The sequence below is a fragment of the Chaetodon auriga genome, chromosome 2 (genome assembly GCF_051107435.1).
Source record: "Chaetodon auriga isolate fChaAug3 chromosome 2, fChaAug3.hap1, whole genome shotgun sequence".
NCBI lineage: Eukaryota > Metazoa > Chordata > Actinopteri > Chaetodontiformes > Chaetodontidae > Chaetodon > Chaetodon auriga.
Window position 1 is genome coordinate 25592387 of NC_135075.1, and position 21283 is coordinate 25613669.

Genomic DNA, 21283 nt, shown 5'->3' on the forward strand with positions numbered 1-21283 from the left:
AGAAGAAACATTTGCAGAAACTGTCAGGTGCACCTGGTGGCTGGTCAGCCCCTCTGGCATCGGGCTCAGCTGTGGGGGAGGATGCTTCTCGTCTGACACAGCCACATCCAGGTATCCTGCATCATCCTCCTCTTCTGCAGACATTCAGAAATGGAGAAGGAGAAAGATATAGAAAGGTTAAAAAGAGAAAGTGTGTGTATGTGTGCATGTGTGTGTGTATGTGCATCTGAGTGTGTGTGTGTGTGTGTGTGTGTGTGTGTGTGTGTGTGTGTGTGATAAAGATAGAGAGGGAACAACAGAAAGGGAGCCTTCAGATCTCACTGCAGCTGGAGACACACTGCGACACACTAAGTATATTACCTCTAAAACATGAAGAGACTTCTATACAGAGAGACAGAGACAGAGAGCAATGGAGAGAGAGGGAGAGAGAAGGAGAGAGAGAGAGAGAGAGAGAGAGAGAGAGAGAGAGAGAGAGACAGAGAGAGAGAGAGAGAGAGAGAGAGAGAGACAGAGGCCTTTGGAAAAAAAATAACTTTCAAAACAATACTGTATCTCTGTTGGAGTAAAGGAGGCACACAGAAGTGTGTCTGCAAAAACATTGTCATCTCTGCATTGGCATGAAGACACTCAACAGTATCAAAAAAAATCCCCACTTCACCATAAAGACATAGATACCAGAAGCTTCCACCGTTCCAATTAAAGACTTTGGAATGATAACAGAGGATTGGTGGAAAAGAAATATAATGCTGTGCAGATTTCCCTCGATCAACACCTAAAAATAGCAGCACTGGCCTCTTTACCTCTTTGTGATGGTTCGCAGATTTGTTTGAGGCGTGGGTCTGGTATCTATGGTTTATGGAGCCGCTCGACGCTCCATTAACGGATGCTAATCTCTCTCTATTGTTAGGCAAGGCTTCCTATAGCACAACCTATATCGTGCTGCATGAGTTGCTTCGCCCTTCTCACACATCAAAAACTTCACTTGACCACATCGTCCGTCTTAAAAACTGAGAAAGCCTGTCTGTTTTATTTATTATAGTTATTATCAGTGAGATCTTTCTTTTTCACAGTGCTTTCATTTCTGCCTAAAGGGATTTGTATAAAGAAAAAGTTAGACTTTCTACTCTATCCGCCTCAAACACTGCTTTGGCTTGGCTAGCTTTACACATAAGCAAGTGCCTATAATTCAAAGAGTCAACTGTAAGGAGTTACAAAACCCAAACTTCATAACCAATACCCACTACTAAGAATAGGATAACTTTCATCTAACAAAACCAGCTGACCAACATTTAAAAACTTTTCAGACTTCCCTGCATTACCCAATTGATCTTTTCTCTGCAGGAAGGAAACTTTTCGCATGACGGCTATTTTGGTCTTTTCAAGCCCATCCTTTGTTCCGCTTCTCGCCGCCTTCATGAGCTGCTGAACCTGGTTGGAAGGAGCACACAGAAACAACGAAGCGGCGTTAAAGCGTGAGGAAAGTGCCATGCTGTGGAGATTTGATAACCTACGGTGCTCCTCTGGAGAGAGATGGAGAGAAGTGGCGCTCAGTGTGCTCATCATGAATCTCATCATCTGCGACTCCCTGTGGGTCGCTGTACAGCCTCTAATCAGAGACTCTATGAGCATATCATGGAGAGATTATGGTAACGGAGTGAGCTCCACATCAGAGCAACACGGCTGCATTGCTCAGTGTGGGAGAATTCGGCTGACCACAGACTCCACCCTGAGCATCGCAAGGGCCCTGCAACCAGACTCCACAGACCGAGAATACACCCAGGGTGGTAGTATTTTTAAATGACGCTACTTCGGGAAAGTAGGTCATTAATTGGGGGCAAGTTGCACTGGTGTTGATGGAAGTAAATACGCAGATTATTATTTAATAATTCATGCGTCCCATAAATGCGTCTTGATATTAAACCAGGCGGGGAAAGAGAGAGGCCGACAGAGAGTCTAAAAGCAAAGTCACAGTCCAGAGGAAAGCTGGGAAGGATGGTGCAGAGAGTCAGTTAAGCCTTTGAGTCAGCTGAGCATATAACACAGCATATTTCAGCTATGAGCGATCATCAATCCAAATGGCAAACATCGAGCAGAGTGACATGAGCTCTGCAAAGAAACAGTGTGTTACAGCGGTGCTCACTTGCTGCTGGAGGTATACCTTGATGTCATAGTTGTGCTTGCCAGACAGCCTCATGGCCAGTTCACGTTTGGTCTTGGCACATCGTTCCCTCAGCCGACGCACTTCAGGAGAGAGCTACAGGTGTTGGACATGGACAGGCGAGGCATGGGGGCAGGTCACGTTTAGCCGTAAGAGGCGGAGGGGGGAGGAAAGATGTAGGGGGAGAAGAAATAGAAAAGGGAAATGGAGGCAAAGTGATCAAGGCAAACAAGCTACGCAACATCGGAAATTAATCACAAGCATAGAGAGTGAAGGCTTGGAGCACTGCTTTGGTCAAAGGGGTTATGCTGTATGAGGCACTGATTTTTAGAAGGATGGGGGGGGCGCAGGCAGTTTAGTGCATATATTAAAGAAGCAAACTCTGTCACAGCTCTCCCCGGCTGCTCGTATTAAGCACTGAACTGCGAAGGGGAGAACTTCAGGTACACTTGGTGAAAAATTAATCAGGCGAGACTAATTAAAAACAATGTGTTTTTGATGAAGGCTGCGCTAGCCCAAAAGTGTTGCCGGGCCCTAATAGTCAAGGTTTCTTCATTAATTGTTCAACCAGTGCGGCTGAATTCTTTCTGTTGTTCACTGGCCTGGGACAAGCATGCCAAGATTTTCACGCGGCACCTTCCTGTAATTACCTGAGCAACTCATTTTCAGTCCCAAAGCAACAAATATCTGTTCCCCTTTGGTCTCGATTTCGAAGCACTGATTTGACTCGGGATTTTCTTGGATTACAACGGAATTACATCCATACATAAACATCTTCAATATGTAAAAATATGTAAAGGTAGGTATAAATCTATACATTAATAATGATTCCACTCAGCAAAATACTTTTCTATTAGCGTGACTCCAAAGTTCCTCTATGCCTGCAACGGTGCATGCACGTGTAAGGCCGGTGAAGCATAAAGGAAATGCAGCACAATGTGAATGTGCACACAGTGCCATCATGTGGAAGAGCGGCACTGCGTAGCCATGCAGCACAACACTGATGAACAGCATCCTTGGCAGAGAGGAGGCAAGGAGATCTGAGGCTTTTCAAACAGAAATGCCTCTTGTTTACTTTCATCCCACAATGAAAGTATAAAGCCTAGACAGCCTGTTATACATTTTTCATGTTCTTTATAGTTTCCTTCCAGTTCTATACATTAATAAAGACAACTGCACTCCAGGAGCAGGACATGAAATATTCTCCTTGATTCTTTTTTAAGTGTTGGAAACCAACCAAAACAACCTGGCCGGTCATGAAGCTATTCAGAATAAACAGAGGGGATGATTTGCGTGAGATAAACACACACATCAGGCATGCACACACACACACACACACATATCATTACTACCTTGCTCCGTGTAGGTAGTTTGGTCTCGTTGTCAGACTGCTCGTCGTAGCTCTCAAACTCACTGGAGCTCCATCCGTTGTTTGCGTCCACAGGACCACTGTCTCTCTGAACATCTTCATATATCATATCTGCCAAACACACAAAATATTACACATCAGACGACTCATGAGCAGACACACATCCTGAACAAACGGGATTGTGTCGCAGCTGCTGACCTTCATCAGGGGAGAGGGGGTCCTCGCTTGGAACATCGTCGTAGATCACCTCTGAAGCCTCCACCGTCTGCGCCTCAGCTTCTGCCACACATACAGCTGGCAAACAAAACCAGTCGCATCAAAGTAAACAAGCACTGCTTTTAAATGGGAAAAAGAGCGGTTCCTGTCTTCCATCTTTTTTTCCTCAACTTTTGTTTGATAGTTGCACGTCCTGTTGTTAAGATCATTCTTTTACGTTTCTCCCCAGAAAACACACTCAAAGACATGCACACACACACACACACACGCGCGCGCGCGCACACACACACACACACACACACACACACACACACACACACACACACACACACAGCTCTAAACTACATTGCCTGAATCCTTTTGGCAAAGCAGAACAGATAAAAGACGCCAGATCTTCAAGCCTTCTAGAATTTACACAGCCTTTGAATATTTCCATACTTATTGTATCATTTGCATTTAAAGGTCTTCTTCCTCAGGCAGATCTGGCACATCACTTGTACATGTTGCCATAATGGTTTTGTCCATGTGACGCAACATGATTGTATCCAGCTTGTTTGAGCTATTGACCCGTTCTATCTCCACGCTTGGCAGGATTTGTCATTAACTGCTTTGAAAGTGTTTCAGCCTAATTTAGCTCAGTGAGCTTTATTGATTTGGTTTTAAACTGTGATTTGTCTGCAACACTTTCTCCTAAGCCCCGAACAGCAACAATCACTGTTTTCAATTAATCTGATTGCAGATGTGTATTCTGTCATGGATTATTCAGCAGTGTTCAGTCTAAAATTCGAAATAACCTTGGACAGAATCCAGGAGATGAACAAAGAGCAACTGTTTTTTCTACAAAAGAGGATTAACTACACAAATGTTCTTTATATTTTGCTCACTTTTCTATGTTTGTGCATTCAGAAAGGATTCTGAATAGAGAGGAAAACAACTGGATTTGGGCTATCAGCCTGACTATCAGCATATCTGCAAAGTGGCTGGGCCTCTTGGGAACACGCCTTGTTATTTCAAACATGGTAAACCAGAAGTTCCTCACTCTGTTTTCTTACTTTTATTTAACTTTTCTCTACAACAACACAATGACACTACAATAAACTCGTTCATAGTTCACACCGACACCGCAGGCAATCGAAAAAATACACTGCCATTATGACCTAGTTGTTAAAAATGTGAAAGAAAAAAATCCCAGCAAAACATTTGCAAATCAATGTCAGGTTGGTTGCTTTTACAAACAGGAAACCCTTAATTATTCATAATGATCCATATAAAGTACATTTGGTCAAACTGATACACAGTAAACAGACAGGGTGAGACATATGCAAAATACTTGCAGGAGTCTGGCATTGGAAAAACTAAAAGTAAAAACTACCAAATGTAAAAAACACAAACATGGCTGTAATGGATTTCTCATAAAGATCAGCGTGAAAGTAGCATTCGTTTAACTCGTTTTAAGTCAGCTTGCTTTTCCACTTTCTGTATTATAATTGTAGACATCTTGGAGAGAGATTTAATATAATTGTATTATTCAGTCACTTTAAATACACTGCACACGTTCAAAACGATAGCAGAGGCCTGCGTGTGAAAATCCATCAGAAGGGTGCGATGTAAAAAATGTCGTGCAGCATTGCAGGGCTCCTTTACATCTCTCATTTCTGAGCCACCTTCAAATAATGGCAGCACTGCTGACTGAGTCGAAATCCAAAAGCAATTTTCCCTCATGGAAATGGTCTCTATTGATCCTCATCCTGAATTAATTGGATTCATGTCATGTCTGTGTAGAAATCAAATCATGGCAGAGAATGTGTGTGTGAGTCAGTGTGTATTGTGTCGGTATGTTTCTGAACGGGGCGTGTGTGTATTCGTGCTCATGGATGTGTCTATAGATATGTGCGTCTGGCCACTTTCACTGTAGAAATCAATGAACTGTAAGATGACCGTCCGCCTGTAATATGGTGTTCTTGCCACCTTTGATCAAGGTCAAGAGATGCAATGTGCAGTTCTAACAAAATACTTGTATACAGTTTATATTGCCAGTGTCATTATGGTGTGGTCCACGGTGCTGTTTATGCGACTCTGGAGGCCAAATTGGTTTTCTAACAGATCTGTCCGCCATGTGAACACTATAATACATAGGTGGAATGAGCCTAAATCCCAAGGCAAGCTTAGGTTTAATCTTTTCGGTCTGAAATTGAACCCTTGATCTACAATATAAGGTGCATCACTTCCCTGTCAATATAATTTAGTTCTGTACCTTCAGAGGTGTCCCTGGAGGCGGAACTTTCCTTCACGATTTCTTTGCTGCGGTCTCCAGAATAAGCCGGCGTCTCCGCAGCTGACGGCACCGCAGGGAGAACCCGGAGCTCCTCTCCCACAGGAGAAGCTGAGGTGCTGGGCCCCGCTGCTGCCGAAGCCCTGGAAGATACCCAAATGTAAGCACAGTTAAACCAACGCTGAGTGCTGTGTCCCTCATTATGAGCTCATTTCAGTGAGAGGAAGGGGAGGCAGAGTGGCTGGAGGTGGGGGTCAAAATAGTTCCTTGCTATCCAAGCATGCACATGCACACTCCCTAAAGTCTGACAGAACACGTACTGCTGCTGCTTTTCCATAGGAGCAGCTGTGAAGTGTCACTTCCAGCATGGAGGCTGTGCTATGTCTGCCTTCAGAATTACAGATTTCAATAAACTCTGGACAAAAGTGAGGCCATGGATCAAGGAACAAGTATTTCATTTTTGGTGTTAATTTGATCCACATGCAAAGTATAACTCAGCTGAGATGGTTCATCTCATATACTGGGTAATACACTCTTTTTGGTGCCTTTGTTTGGATCACTTTTTCATTCACATAATTGTATTGAGATATCTTTAGCTAGAATGATACTTACTCTGAGACTAGGACTGAATGAAAAGCCAAAGAAAATCATACTGTGATGACTGAAAAAAAAATATTCAAATGCTGAAGATGTGATTTCTGCCGGGGTCTGCACCAGACAAGCATGCTCCCTCACATCTGGAGAATATGATGTGTAAGCTGGAGCATCTCTGTAGCTCTACAATGCTTCAGGTATGATGGTTTGTTGTGATACATTTTAACTTCACCAAAAAAACTGCAGCTCCTGCGATTTGTATATTGCATTTGGCCATATTAAGGTTTTAATAACATTTTGACTAATTGTTCAGCCCCATGGATGCTTTTCACAGTGTGGATCTAGTATAACTCAGGATTGTAATATGGGGCATTTTTAACCTTTTTTATCATTTTCATATGATGTACTACACTTAACTGAAAATGAAATGAAAGGAAATAAAAAGCACATTAAGTCCATGATCGTCTACCATTATGTGTATTTTGATGCGGTTGTGGAGTCGGATACAGATTGAACCTTTTAAAGGCATTTTCCATCATCAAATAACACATTTAGAAAATCATTCAGCCTCAGAGGAGGTATGGGTTCTCTAAGTGCTTTCTTTATTTTTGATTAATTTATTTTCTATGTACAATAAACTGGCCCTTTGGTCATGGAATTTTTCCACCCACACAGGACCTTTAGTGAATCTAAAAACAGCAAAATGTTCTAAACATTCAGCCGTATGTGAGATAAGTTGTGCTGATCCACTTATTCAGAAGAACTTTTGCGAGACCACATTTGTAAAATATACACATATATATTTATATATATATATATAAAATCACACCTACTGCTTGTTACTTGAGTTACTAAACTTGCCCCTGAGCACTGTCAAATCATTATCTGTCATGCCTGTGGGCTTACCATAATCACCGCTGGCTTTTTGAATGAAAACATACCCTGAACCAGCTATTAAAAACAGACTCTGACATCACAGGGGAAAATCTTGTTGACACAGCTATCACATGGCTTGTTTTGATGCTGCCAGTGAGGGATTGTCCTCCCCCACATGACTGATAATATGACTGTACCCAGCGTGTAGGAGAGACCCATCTACGCTAATTAAATCTGTCCCTCTGCTAAACACCTCAGCAGCGCTCACAATGCCAGCAGCAGCAGCCACTCACAGTGATGGGCAACTCGCAGACAAACAAGACATGCCAGGAAAATAATGTGCACCAAAATGCTCTAATTTGTAGCTGTTGCACACTCTTACTTTGCATTAAAGTGGCAACGGAAGGACACTATGTGTATTCGACAATCTTGCAAACCATTATCTTTTCTTGTACGGTGCAGAGGCAGGTGAACCACATTTTATGAGTCACAAAGAAAGGACAGCATGCCCAGAGCAGACGAGGATCAAAAAATAATAGTAGGCAGGTTGCAGCATCTGTGTTACCAGACACAGAATACTGATATGTCAGATTCACCACATGAGAACAATTTAGACGCTTTAATATAACCCTGTACATAAATATAACCGTGTAGTTGCAAATGTAGCATTGTAACCATTCTAAACTTTATATACATATAGTACTAAGGTTGTGTTTGCATCACGTCCCTGTTGTTCTATAAATGCCAACCACATATCTGGAAGTAGACATAAAGCCATGCTCACATGTCAAATTACAGCTACTGATAGCAACCATTTGGATTTGCGGTGGTGTCAAGCTGCAAAAGCCTCTAAAGCATTACTCTGCCGCATTCTTTATGCTGGATCGTTCATCTCAATCTAAAGACCAAAAGCGATCTCAACCCACGTGAAAACAGAATAAGGAGCTATTTGTCATTGCATTGCTTGTGATAAACTGATCTCTTGTCATTAAAATTGCTTGTGTGGGAAAAGAGTGGAGCAAGAACAACGGCAGTATACAGCTCGTCTGCATGACTGTATGCATTCACATCAGGTGTGAGTGATTTCAGCAGTGCAGCTATCGATCCAGGCATATCTTTGCACACCCCTTCACAACTTATCTGTGCCTATAAGCCCCAGCGAGTCATATAGCTCAAGGAGAGAAGGAGGAATCATTTTTCAATGCAAATGACATAGCCTGAGGCAGAGCACAGCCTACAGCAGAAGCAGCCTGAATGCAAATCTCACACTTCCATCTGTTTCCATTCCCTTCAGCTACTGTGCCAGGGCAGCTCGAGTGCCAGGGCAGCACAACCCGCCATAGCTCTACCTGTTTTGCCCCCTGGTCTCTCTGGAGCATAGCTGTTCTTTGTAACCGCGCACGCATTGTGCTGACCATACTGATGGAGCTCTGTTTGTCCTCAGGTCATAAATCTCCTCCATAAACAACAGCCCACTCCTCCTCACATTGAACCATTCCCACGATGCACCCACTGTTACTGCCCAAAGTTGTTCTGTACGTGACCCCCTCCAATTAGATGGCTCTCAAAGTATTTGGCTCATGGCTTCTCGTTATAATTGTAGACATATATTTGTTTTTAATGCCTTTACAGCTTCACCCTTTTCTTGTGCTTTCACATCCAACTGAGGCGTGTACAACAGTGTGAGGGGGGTCTATAAAAAAGTGCCTGTGAAAAACAAATGTGCTCTGTGAGCTTCATTAGATGAGTTTTGTCAAAAGGGAAAAATGTGGAGCTCTGCGAGGCTGCGAAAGGGTAAAAAAGTGAACTCAAACCAAACAGTTGTCGTCAAGTAATGCTCTCCAAGGCTCGTGTAAAACACACATACACACCACGTTGTCATGGTGTCTTTTGTGTCAATCTTTTCATCGCCATGGTTCTGTGTGATGCGTTTAATGAAAACTATCTGTCAAGTGTTAAAAAGTGAAGTGAGAAGTAAATGCTGGCATCAAACACTGGCGCGCATATAAAGCTCGCGGGAGAGAAATGCTGCCTTTAGCCTAATAGCTGTAACGAGCTGATGTGCTGTCATTGCAGTGTTAAGAAAAACCCGTATTTCTCGCAGCAACAATCGCAAAGTAATTTTGGCAATATTATTCTAAAACTGCTGACAGATCTGGTGGATGTGCTGACAGTCTTAACACCTTGATGGTGGAAAATGCTATTGATAGCTCTTCTTTAAAAGGCAGACTATTGACTAAACCAAAGTGGAAATGTGCACTCAGCAGAAATCTCCCTGCATGAGAAATTGCCAAGACCTCACTGCAACTCTATTGTACACACACACACACACACACACACACACACACACACACACACACACACACACACAAAAAGCACACAGCAGACACACACATATACACACGCTCACACCTGTGCACAAGGACAGGCACTTCTTTTCAACACAGGAAAACCCACAGGATCCAAAACCCTGAAGTGCACTATCAGTAGAGGTTTCTGAGCACACTTCCTATAGAGTACAGGTGGGGGGCCTCACCAAAATCAGGGCCCCTGCGAGGCTTCATCATGTGGGTCAGAGAGGCTGGAGAGGAATAGTTCTGATAAGATCTGAACCAGAGTGAAATAGTTTTAAGGTTTGTTTTAGCTAATAAAGTTACAGTAAATCTCATAAGATTAAGCAAACAAGGAGAGTATGTAAAAATCTGTTTAGTATATTATCATTGTCTGTGTCCCTGAACTACTGTGGTGTAAAGGTGATAGAAGTTTTGCGGCTAGAAACAGCATCTCAGTGTTTATTTCACTTTGTTTCATATTGACTGATGGGATTGCGATCGCTAAAGGCACGAAGCAGGATGGCTGCCTTTCAGATGGAGAGCCGGGGTTCAAACTGACTGATAGCAAGCTAAAGTATCCTTTAGAAAAACTCTGTCTCTGTCTATCAGCTCCAGGGCTGCTGTTCTGTGGGTGACATTGGCTGCCGACCTCCCTGTGGGGGGAGGCAGGCAAAAAGATGCCTTAGAGGAATCAATAAACTATCACATTATCGTGAACTGTGCCGAGGCCTTGAAGCAAACTGTCTTCTTGGATGTATGAAAAATGCTGTGTGACTGCACCAGGATTGGGGTCACTTCATTCACACACCTACTCAGCCAGAAGTGTTCACTGAGACTACAGTTCAGTTCACACAATCAATAATAAAGCCTTTGATTATCAGCTGAATTTCAATGTTCCCATATGTGGACACAGAAACCCTCATTCATAAATTCCATAAGCTTTCGCTGTCACTTCGCACAGGTCACAAGAAAATAAAAGAAAAGACACCCCTGCGCAGTCTGTTTCAGTTTTATGTCCCAGTGTTTTGAGATATCTGCCTCCTCCAGGCTCTGAACACCCACACAGGTGTTTTCAGTTACCCTGGCTGTTCAGACCGCCGCTCAGGTTGAAAGCAGGCAGACCTGTGCTGGGTATTATGTGAGGTGACCAGACTCCATGTACTGCTGGGAATGATAAGTGCAACACAGTCCTGAGGGAGGTCTAATCAGGCAAAATAATTGAAATCACCTGTGTGGGTGTTCAATAGGTGTGCAGGGCTTTTAACTTGCAACCCGAACACACTGAAGATGAATTAAATTTCATTTGTGCTACTCAAAGCACTCAAAATTGAAATCTGACATACTCAACGGAAACATGTCTTTCCAGGAGCGACGTCCCAGTCGATAATCACTTCACACTTATTTCACCCGTAGAAAATAGTTTCATAGGTTTTTTTCACCGCAGATATCTTTGCATGTCACAACAGGCGAAGCACAGGTGCAGTTAAAGGTGGGGTGAGTCATTCTGGAGAAAGATTGCTGATGTTGCCAGCTCTCCTTATTCAAAATGCAACGACGCGTTAGCTTTGCCAGATTTATCGTCCCTCTCGCTCCCTGCAGCCCCCCCTCCACTTCCCCTTTTCCTGTGCACTAGCACGAACACCACCAGTTGCTGATTGGATGGAATAGTGTTGCGTGGCTCTGTCTGAACTACTTACCATAGCTGGGTACAAAAACTGGATATTTTTCTCAGCACACTCACAGAACACACAGGTAGCGGACAGTGAGGAGATATTCAGCAAATTTCAAATTCAGCGAATATCAACAGTCTTTCTCCAGAATGACTCACCTCACCTTTAATAACATTAATTCAGGCAGTATTTCATTTTGGTGTCCCTGGTACTTTAAATACAAGCTCACTGGAATGGCTTAGACGGACACTTACTGAATTAAACCATCAATGCTATTGTTTAAGACTGCGATTTTGCTGCAATGAAAAGTCTGACATGTTTGCTGTGAAAAAGATCTAAAAAAAAGGCAGAGAAAACCAGCACTGTTTGGATGGCTACCTACCACTAGGGTAACATGGAAAAGTATGACTTAAACTGACCTAAACTGAATTAAGTTCGTCTTAGCACTGAGTAACAGTACGCTTCATCATGGATTAAGTAATCCTGTGAGCTCCCTCTAGAATTGTACCAGCAACATCACTTTATACTTGACACTATCCCTTGTCACGGACGGTATGACATGCCATATGGCACCTAAAAGTTCTACAAATACATGCAGCGTAGCATCACATCTATCTCATATCCACTGTGGTGGTGTGTTTGGATGGAGTGTGAGCATGACATTATCTCAGACACAATGACATAACACTGATGTGGTGTGATGTGAGATTTACTTTCTCCACCGCCCTTTAGTCATTTTCCCCATACCGTGATAGCAATCACACAAGCAACTTACCAGTTGGGTGATTCATTAACTGGAGCATCTGTCAAAATAAGAAAAACAGCAACCATGAGACAAACTATTCCAAAACAAAGACACAACTTGAAAAATGACAAATGCAACTTTGGCAGAATTTAAAGACAGTTTGAGAGACTTCTGTTATGATCACATAGTCTCTCTTCACTAACATTTACTGCCAAAAACTAAATCACACGCGCATACGCAGAGTACACCTAAATCTGGGGTGATTAAGCAGATGATGTAAGGTAGTTACAACTAAAAACTGATTCTGCATGGTTGTTCTGTACTTTCACTGCAAAGGTATGCACAAGGAAGGTGCTGTTAAACACATGCCATGACTGATTTCCTTTGGGTCCCACCATGTAAATTCAAGTCATCTGGTGAGGGAGGGATCTGAGCCTCTGCTGCTCTCAGCCCTAGATTGCATAACAGACCTCCACTACACACTATTATCAACACCCGGAATTCCCCTATGCATCTCCACAGCCCACTTAACGGATTACCGCACACAGACTTGGTAAAAAAGCTTTTTAATTAAGCACTAATCACTTCACTTTGTCCAACAGGACTTCTCCAAGACCTAAATCTCCCTCTTTATCTGGGCGTTTAATTACCAGGGCCAGCTTGGAAACATTAGCCAGGTAGTAAATATATCATAGCATGTATATCTACACAACTTCATCCAATTAAGGGGAAAGTTAACTGTGCTCAATTATGCCTGTCTGCCTCAGTCAAAATTCAAATCCTGTTAAGTGGAGATTAAAACCACATACAAGTGGCTGAAGTCACTCACAGTCTGCGGCTATGGGAAACTGATCAGATTACATTAACTCAAGAAGAAACATAAAATGAACAATTTAGAGCCAATCTGTTTTAACAAAGACAGATTCTTGTACAGTGACTAAGTAGGTAATGGTTCAGTTTTATGCCCAGCAGCCGCTGAATGACAGCGCACATGTTGAGAGGATGAAGCCTGTGGGTTTTAGTTACAGTACAGCAACTTCAACCACGATGCCATGTCTCTACTGTGAGGTGTGAAGGGATCTATTTGCATTTTATGGCACTTTTTCCATTTTATGCTGCTATACTTATTCTCCACTCAGCAACATTTCAGGAATACTTATCATACTTTTCAATTTACTATTAGCTATCATATTAAGATATCAATCCAAAACATATTATCAGCTTGTGAAACGTGATTTGTTGCTAATGAGTCATTGTACAACAACAAAAAGTACATAACATACAAATAATTCCAACTCTATCGGTAACCATGAATACATATCAAACAAAACATGAAATGTGTAATATCTTAGAAATAAGACTTTAACTTAACACTATAAATTGATAAAACCGTGCCTGATACCACTGTGACCAACGTTAGCGTTAAAGTTAGCAAGCTAACGTTCACTTTCCACTAACGTTAATAATGCCTTCTATGAATTAATAGCTGTTCAAACTTAACGTTAATTCATTTAACTCCACAGTTACTAATACTCTGACATTTTTCGTGTCTTGTTTGCTGTCTTACCAGGAGTTGGACGAAGACGTTGACGTTATTTTGTAGGTTATACTCTTACTTACTGCGCAGGCTGTTCCACACTTGCTAGCTTAGCATAATGTAGAATTTGCTGTTGTGGGGAACGCGGCTAGCTTACGCCCCAAAAAAGCTGCAATACGGCTTCCGGTGAGTCGGCGTACGTGATATTTACGTTACACTGCGTCGTCTAAAATGGCAAGCAAGTCACTGCCTATATTCCGGTAGTTTTGTAGAGAGTGTGGAGGCAGTTTGAACCCCGCAGGTTCGCTGTAAATGATCGGACTTGCCATCAAGGCTAAGCTAGCCGTTAACTGTCAGTTAGCCTAATGTTAGCTTAGACACCTCGAAAGCTTGACTGGCTGCTTGTTGACTCGTTTTCTATGTCCACAGCTGTTAAATACAGAAGATTGGACTGAGTGTGGCTCCTTAAAATACTGAAAAAGTATTGGTAGAACTTCTTTCACCACTGATAACTGCATAACGAATTTAAAATGTGTAATTTAAATGTAATATTTAATTTAATGGAATAAACATTTTCACATAATCAGCCCACAATGCAAGAAGTGATTACTTGCTGTTTTGTAGGAGCCAACAGGCTAATTGCTTAAACTATAATAATAATAATAATAATAATAATAATAATAATAATAATTTGTCCTGACCAAGAGCTCTATCATCTCTGCAAGTGAATAACCACGATTGATTCAGCCCCAGTTTAATAAAATATACATTATTCATGAAAATGTGTTACCTGGTGTAGACGCTGAAGCCACCTCCTTGGTGGTGGTGCCCTCCTGTCCAGCAGGGGGCGACATTCTGACAAGTTGAGTGCTGTCTGTGCCTGTTTGTGCTGCACCGTCTGATGTCTCACTGCCCTCCTTTCTTGACATCTGGGCAGACCTGGAGTCAGGGCTGATCCCTTTAGCATCCTGGAGTTTCTCCTCATCCGCGCTGTCCTCAAACGAAAACGCTTCCCCTTGCTCCTCATCTTCCTCCTCTTCGTCCTCCTTCGGCGGCGGCTGAGACATCACAGTAGACATAATCCCTGAAAGAAAAAAATCAAGTGTAAACACAAAATGAGTTGTCCAAGTTTGAGTTGAAAGTGACGCCTGTGATGAAAAAATGACTGATGCCACATCATCAAAAAAGGTTTCAGTCCTGAAAACGTTAAGTTTACAGTTTCAGGCTTTGAATGACAGAATGATAACACTTAATCTTCTGATAATAATCCCCCTAATAATGAAGTTTAGATAATGTTTATTCTTTCTCCAGGGATTCGCAACCCTTGAAATATTGCTCTAATGCAAGTCTGTTCTCCTGCATCTGATAATAAGCCGCCCTTAATATGAACTTGGGAGTTATTGCTCGAGCCTTAATGTGCTACTTCGACAGTGCTGACATTAAGAGCGCTGTCTTAACTTCCACCTTCTTCTGATGAAGGCTGAAAAAGGTAACTGGACTCAGGATTGGAAGGTTCTCTGGTCTTTATAAACACCCAAAGCTGCTTAACAAAAACAGACGCATGTAAAATACCTTTAAGATAAAAATCAGTGTTGTTCCATACGCTGAACTGAACTCTCAAACTTCAAACTGTTTTGACTACAGTAACGTGCATTTACACCTGCTGCATATTTCAGGTGCGCAGAGAGACAAACAGTATAATCCCAGCAGTGTAAACACAACATATGGCCTTTAACAAGACTATTAGTTAAATCAAAGAGTCTGACGAGTCTTACTGGCAGATTAATTAAGATATCCGCACCCCCACTGACAAAAACATGTTCCATAACATTACAGACCTCAATTATCTGAGAGGCTAATTTCACCTCGTCTTATCAGTGAAACAGGTATGACAACAGACAAGACATTTTAGGACTTAATTAAAAAGCAATGAAAGTTTATCAACACAGACCCACACAGTATGTCTTACAGTGATTTTGGACCCATGATGCCTCCTCGAGAACTATCTGGACATGTAAATTGTCAGCTGTAATCATGTAAATTAGATTTGTTGTTCGCATATTTTCAGGACAAAATGGAAATTTTCCCTGACACACTTGCCCTCACGCTATTAAAATGCTGCATGCGGTAATTGTTTCATTATTTCACAAAGTGGGTATTTTCTATGACGCGCTGTTTTCTGTACATGTTAGCGTACCACTCCTGCGCCCAGCATCTGCTTTGCATTTTGATGAGCGCCGAACGGCTTCCAACACTGGAACATTCTTGGGCCTGATGGGGCAGTTTGTCAGGCTCCTTTGGGAAAATGACAGCACGGCGCGGAGGCGGCCCAACGTGGGCCGGCTGCACGGGAACACAGCCCTGGAAGGCTTGTGGATTGTGAAATTCATTGTCAGCGCTTATTGTTTAACCTGGATACAAGGGCTGTCATGATGTCAGATATGGTTCTTGTTATCTTCTACTACAGCTTGCTGACAGCTGAATCTGCGCAGGATGTTTGTTAGCACTGCGGTTCAGGAACAGTGTCTTTAAATTACAGTGGAAATAAAAGTTATGTGGAGCACTGATACTTTCTTTAGAAATCAATTCTCTGCCTGTTTACAAGGACGATATACCACTGCGGCCTTTGGACCCAGTCGCCTCCTCTGTACCACAAACACAGTTTTTCCAGTCGGCCCACTCGCTGGTCAAATCAACAAAGCCTCTTTTGTGGAGGGAAAACTTCTGTTGAGCCTTAGAAAGCATTGTTTCTCCATTCGTCACTGCGGTACTGATTAGCTCACAGGTCATTTGGGCCATGGCTGTGCGCTCTGTGGTAAGAGATGGAGGATTTCATCGCAGAAGACAGCAGCATCCTCTCTGGATGAACGTCACAGAAAGCATCAGCGTATGATTTATTGAGATTTACTGCCACTACACTACACCTCCACAGATGAAAGCCATGCTGACGGACCAACGTTTCATGAGCGCCCACTGGAGGGACGCTTAGAAGCGCCCTGAGATCATGGAGCTATACCTGATAAGTTCAAGTTTACGATCAACTGGCGCCTTGAATAAAAGTTCAGCTTGCTAACACCAATGCAACACTGAACCCCCAAAGTTTCTCACTTGAAAGGCCGTCATCAGAAGCAAAGTGACAGGTAACCTCAGCAACCGTCTTTGTGGACAAGCCATCAAACAAACCCCAGCTTAGAGAAATAAAGAGCCTCGGGAGCGGTGCCGTGTGAACGCCATTCTTGAGGGGAAAATAAGATACATCACAGAATAGAGATGAAACCAACTCCTACACACCCTGTCCCTGACCTACATAGAGCTCTGTCAACTCTCCCGCTGTGTATCAAACGTTGTAATGAGTGGAGGGATGCTGCTGTATGTCTGCATGCTTTCCATGGGCGATCCGTGGTGCACCGGGTCTCACATGTGTACAACATGACAGAAAGCTTCAAAGTTCTATCATCTCCGGCTTTAAGACGTAGCAGCTCTTGGATTTGCATGTTTGGCCTTTTCTGAATATTTTTTTCCATTCAAATTGTGCAATCCTTGATTACGCCGTTGGATCGGGTGTGTAATTGGCATTTGTTTCATGTCGCCTGATTCCGTCTCAGCTCCCTGTCGTACTGTACTTCATTACACAAAGCAGTGAGGATGCGTTATCTGCTTTAAGAGATGAAATTAAATGAGTTTAAAAGCAAAAAGAAGAGTTTCTTAACCAGTCACAGCTTTCCGTCTGGGTTTGAAGACCTTCTGGGCTGCATATTTAGTTACAGCCACTGATTTACAGAGTGACATGTTTGACCAACTTCAAACAAACCTCACAGCCTTCGGTCAGTTGCAGTTGGGTATATCAATAGACAATGGCAGCGAACAGCAGCTGGTGTCGACTGAATAAACAGCATTGGAAAGTCTAACAGAAAGTCACTGAGACTGCCGCTACTTTAGGTTTTCCATAACAGAAAATGGTACACAAACTCTGAGACAATGAGAGACCGGCGGACCACTGACAACAACAAACAGTGCCAGGCAGAGACGCTTCTGCCTGCGGCGCTCCTTCCGTCTTCAGCTTCCCCGAGGACTTCCTATCAAGAGATACGAATGTGACTCTGCCCATTTAGGAACTGCAAACAGCTCCTTGAGAACAGACGGAATACGTCTTTCTTTGGCTGTCAAAAGACATAACAATCTGAGGGGGAGGCTGTTCACAGACATTTGCGGATTTCACGGATTCGCTAAAACGCAACGTTGCCCTACCAACGATTTTACGGCGCAGAGGAATCCGGGCCTATTGCATTATATATCACCAACATTATGAATATTTAAAATCTCACTTTAAATGAATTCCTGACGACTGAGTGCCAAAGGCCATGTGGAATATCACATCACACTGTAAACACAACATGATAAAAGGTTTATCTATGCATATTTGAGATAGTTTATTCCTGCTTTCCCCCAGGTTTTCCGTCATGTTGCCACTGTTGAGACGTTCAGGGATATGATGTTGGTTGAGGAGCCCGTCCGGTCGTCGTATGCCCTCTGCTGCAGAGAGCAGCTCCACTAACGCCGGGCCACAGCAGCAGTGATGGCTGGCGGTGTCACATTAGTCAAGGACGCAGTGAGAGTTTCCTCCATCTGCCATTTGTGTTCATAGTACAATAGTGTACTGTGTGTGTGTGTTTGTGTGTGTTTGTGTCTGTGTGTGCCTCACACTGTTCAAACTCTGAGCAGAGATAAGAATGTATTGACTAATAACATACAGTATGTCCAGGTTAGACAGTACAAAGCCATTTCTTTGAGTAATACTGGCACACAGCTTTTTCCACCTCTGACAACTTACAGATAACTAATAAATCCTGAAACACAAACTGACTGCTGTATTTGCACAGGACGTTAATCAATGCCAACTACCTGACATTTACCATTCAGTGTCAGTTTCTCTCGATATCAAAACACAATCTCGCTCAGCTTCTTGCCCTCGCCCACCTGACTCACCTGAGAATAACTTTGGATGACTGACAGGAAATTCGGCAGCTGCTGCAGACGGCAGCCACTCAGCAACACCCTGATCCCAACACGTTTTTAACATTTCTTCAGTGTCACAGCAATCGAGTGATCGTCATCAGCAGGGCTGTGTGATACAACCTACCTCAACCTATCTCATGTCCTGACGAAAGTCATTTCTGGATGATGATGAAGATCACAAAATGGATCATTTCACATCCAGATAAGGATACATAACACAGTACAGCACTACCTGTACATTCATAGATAACAAACAGAATAGTATAATAACTAGCTTATATAATATACTACATGGAAAGACCTATGTCTTATCACATTTTGAATTATCTACTCAACATATGCTTGAATTTGAAACCTTGCAGCAAATTTTCAATTAAGCATGAAACAAAATAGAAAGAGTTAATGTCTCAGAGTTCCATAAATAAAGTTTCTCTGTCCTGTTTACTCCTGTGCTTGTTCTCTGTTTCAGTCTGTCGTGTGGACCCGTCTGCAGCACAGTTTCTGGTCATGTCAGACTTTTCATAACCAAACCACGTCCACGCAGCAGAAGCAGTCCCCGTTTTAAGTACGAGCTCCTCATTAACCCCTTCTGTCACGTTCACTCTCCTCCATTTTTGTTCGAGTTACCTTCATGTAAATTTCCTGCCTGCAACCGCGAAGTGTGGAACATCAGAAAGCTTCATGCAGATGCCTAAAGAGTGTGATGTGCGACACGATGAAAGGAATGATGAGTCGGAGTCTGTCTGCTGTCTCACACACTACACGACACACCCACTTTACTACATGACACAACCACTTCACACACTCCCTGAGATTCAGTATTCTCTTAAACCTAACCCTTTCGAGGGTGTATCATGAATTAGTCACGTCCCGTAGTTACTGCGTGTCCACAGATAGACCACTTCTCAACAACAGAGCATAATATGACACAATTTGACGACAATATACGAATATGACGTTGACACAGATGACAGAGGATGTTTGGGGGGGGGTTCTCGATTTTGTCTGGGAGGACCCCACAATGTCCACACTGACTGTGAAAACCCCAGCCCTAATGCAGCAGTTAGACACTCCCTGCCTGGTACATGCCCACATCTGACTCCACATGTTCCAAGAGGTGTCATCATGGTGACTTACTGAGACTTCAGGCAGCTTCTCCTGAGCCACACAAGACTTAATGCAACTGTTCCACAGGCTTAGCTTCCCTCCCAACATGTGAAATCAGTGGAACTCCCAACACAGATGAGGCTTTGTTCCCTGCTACTTGTTTCTTAACAGAAATTTTATCATCTTTGTCTTTGCCTTTTCAATAGACAGCCTCGTGTCTAGTCGTGTTTACTCGACATCTCAACAACTGTAAGATTTCATCACCAGAAAGACAGAATATGCTGCAGGAATGTGTCTGATCCTGTACGACAGGCTTGTTACTTGTGCATATTACAGGTAGTAAAGACCAAAGTCCACATTCCCAACTCCAGGATGAAGTTTGCTTTGAGGGCCAAAATCAGCCTGATCCTCCTTTTGGACAACAGCATCACAAGAGGACCTGGGACCACAGCGAGCATGTGTCTCGTGTAAACAGTCTCCAACATTTCCACTTTTGGAGAGCAAAGTCTTGGATTCCCACAGCCAGTGGAGTCAATCTCTGTGTTTACTGGATGTTTGCTCCTGTGCAGCCTCAGGGAGCAAAGCCTGCTGTCACCATCATAGCAAAGAGAGGGGCGGATGCTCCTTTGATGTGCCAGTCAGGTCAGATGTCTCATGTGAAAATATAGGCATGAGTGACACTTTTACGTCTCTCCTCAGGAAGTGCCACATGGTGCTTTTAAGACAGGCCAAATGAAGATCTTCCTCAAGGTACGATCAAGATCAAGATGAGGTGGTGATTGTGGGTTATTCTGCGGTTGAGTTGCCTCAACTTTGGTGTCTGGTATCAGAAGCGCTTACGGGAGAAAAGACAAGTCGTGTCTTGAAAACAACACGCGAGTGCGACAATAAAACACTGTAGATAAGTCTGAACTTATTGACATCCCTGAATTCCCGCTTCTGGTTAATTATCTGCCATCCCCAGAGGAATGAAGTCAGAGTGTAATGAAGGACACCAGTAAACATTTGACAGGCGTATCACTGCTATCAAATGCTCGATTGTGCAGCTGAGCACCAAGGCCTTGCACGGGCACATATGAAAGTTTTCATGGGTGAATGTGTGGAAAAGGGAGAGGGCTCCCAGTGATAGTGCAGTCTTTGTGGTAGCTTCAGGCCATGCATGCACGGATTGTTAATGTCTGTTGGAAGTGCTGGACTGTGACTAAGGAGAGAAAAATCTGATACAGTGAGTCTGTGGAGTTTCTTAAACAACAAAAAAGAAAAAAAGGAACTTGGACATCCGGCGAGTGAAGCAGAAACAGTGCCTTTGCTCAAAATGCAAATTACTTGGTCAGAGGTCCCTTACCCCCCACCCCTCACCCCTCTCCCTCACCCCTCTCCTCCCTGTCTC

At 43.1% G+C, this 21283-nt stretch overlaps 1 protein-coding gene across 3 annotated transcripts in view; it reads right to left on the reverse strand.

Moving 5' to 3' along the window:
* Positions 1–21283, reverse strand: part of arhgef10la (Rho guanine nucleotide exchange factor (GEF) 10-like a) — a 105405-nt gene that overhangs the window by 83070 nt on the left and 1052 nt on the right. Inside the window, exons 2-9 of one of the 3 annotated variants that reach the window (XM_076743138.1) lie at positions 14561–14854; positions 12264–12291; positions 5998–6158; positions 3726–3821; positions 3511–3638; positions 2159–2254; positions 1320–1428; positions 34–134 (exon numbers count right to left, since the gene is read on the reverse strand). In XM_076743138.1, coding sequence (XP_076599253.1) covers positions 34–134; positions 1320–1428; positions 2159–2254; positions 3511–3638; positions 3726–3821; positions 5998–6158; positions 12264–12291; positions 14561–14849 — 1008 coding nt within the window. In that variant the 5' untranslated portion in view covers positions 14850–14854. The remainder of the gene's footprint in view (positions 1–33; positions 135–1319; positions 1429–2158; positions 2255–3510; positions 3639–3725; positions 3822–5997; positions 6159–12263; positions 12292–14560; positions 14855–21283) is intronic. The other 2 variants (XM_076743146.1, XM_076743154.1) reach the window with 2 other exon arrangements.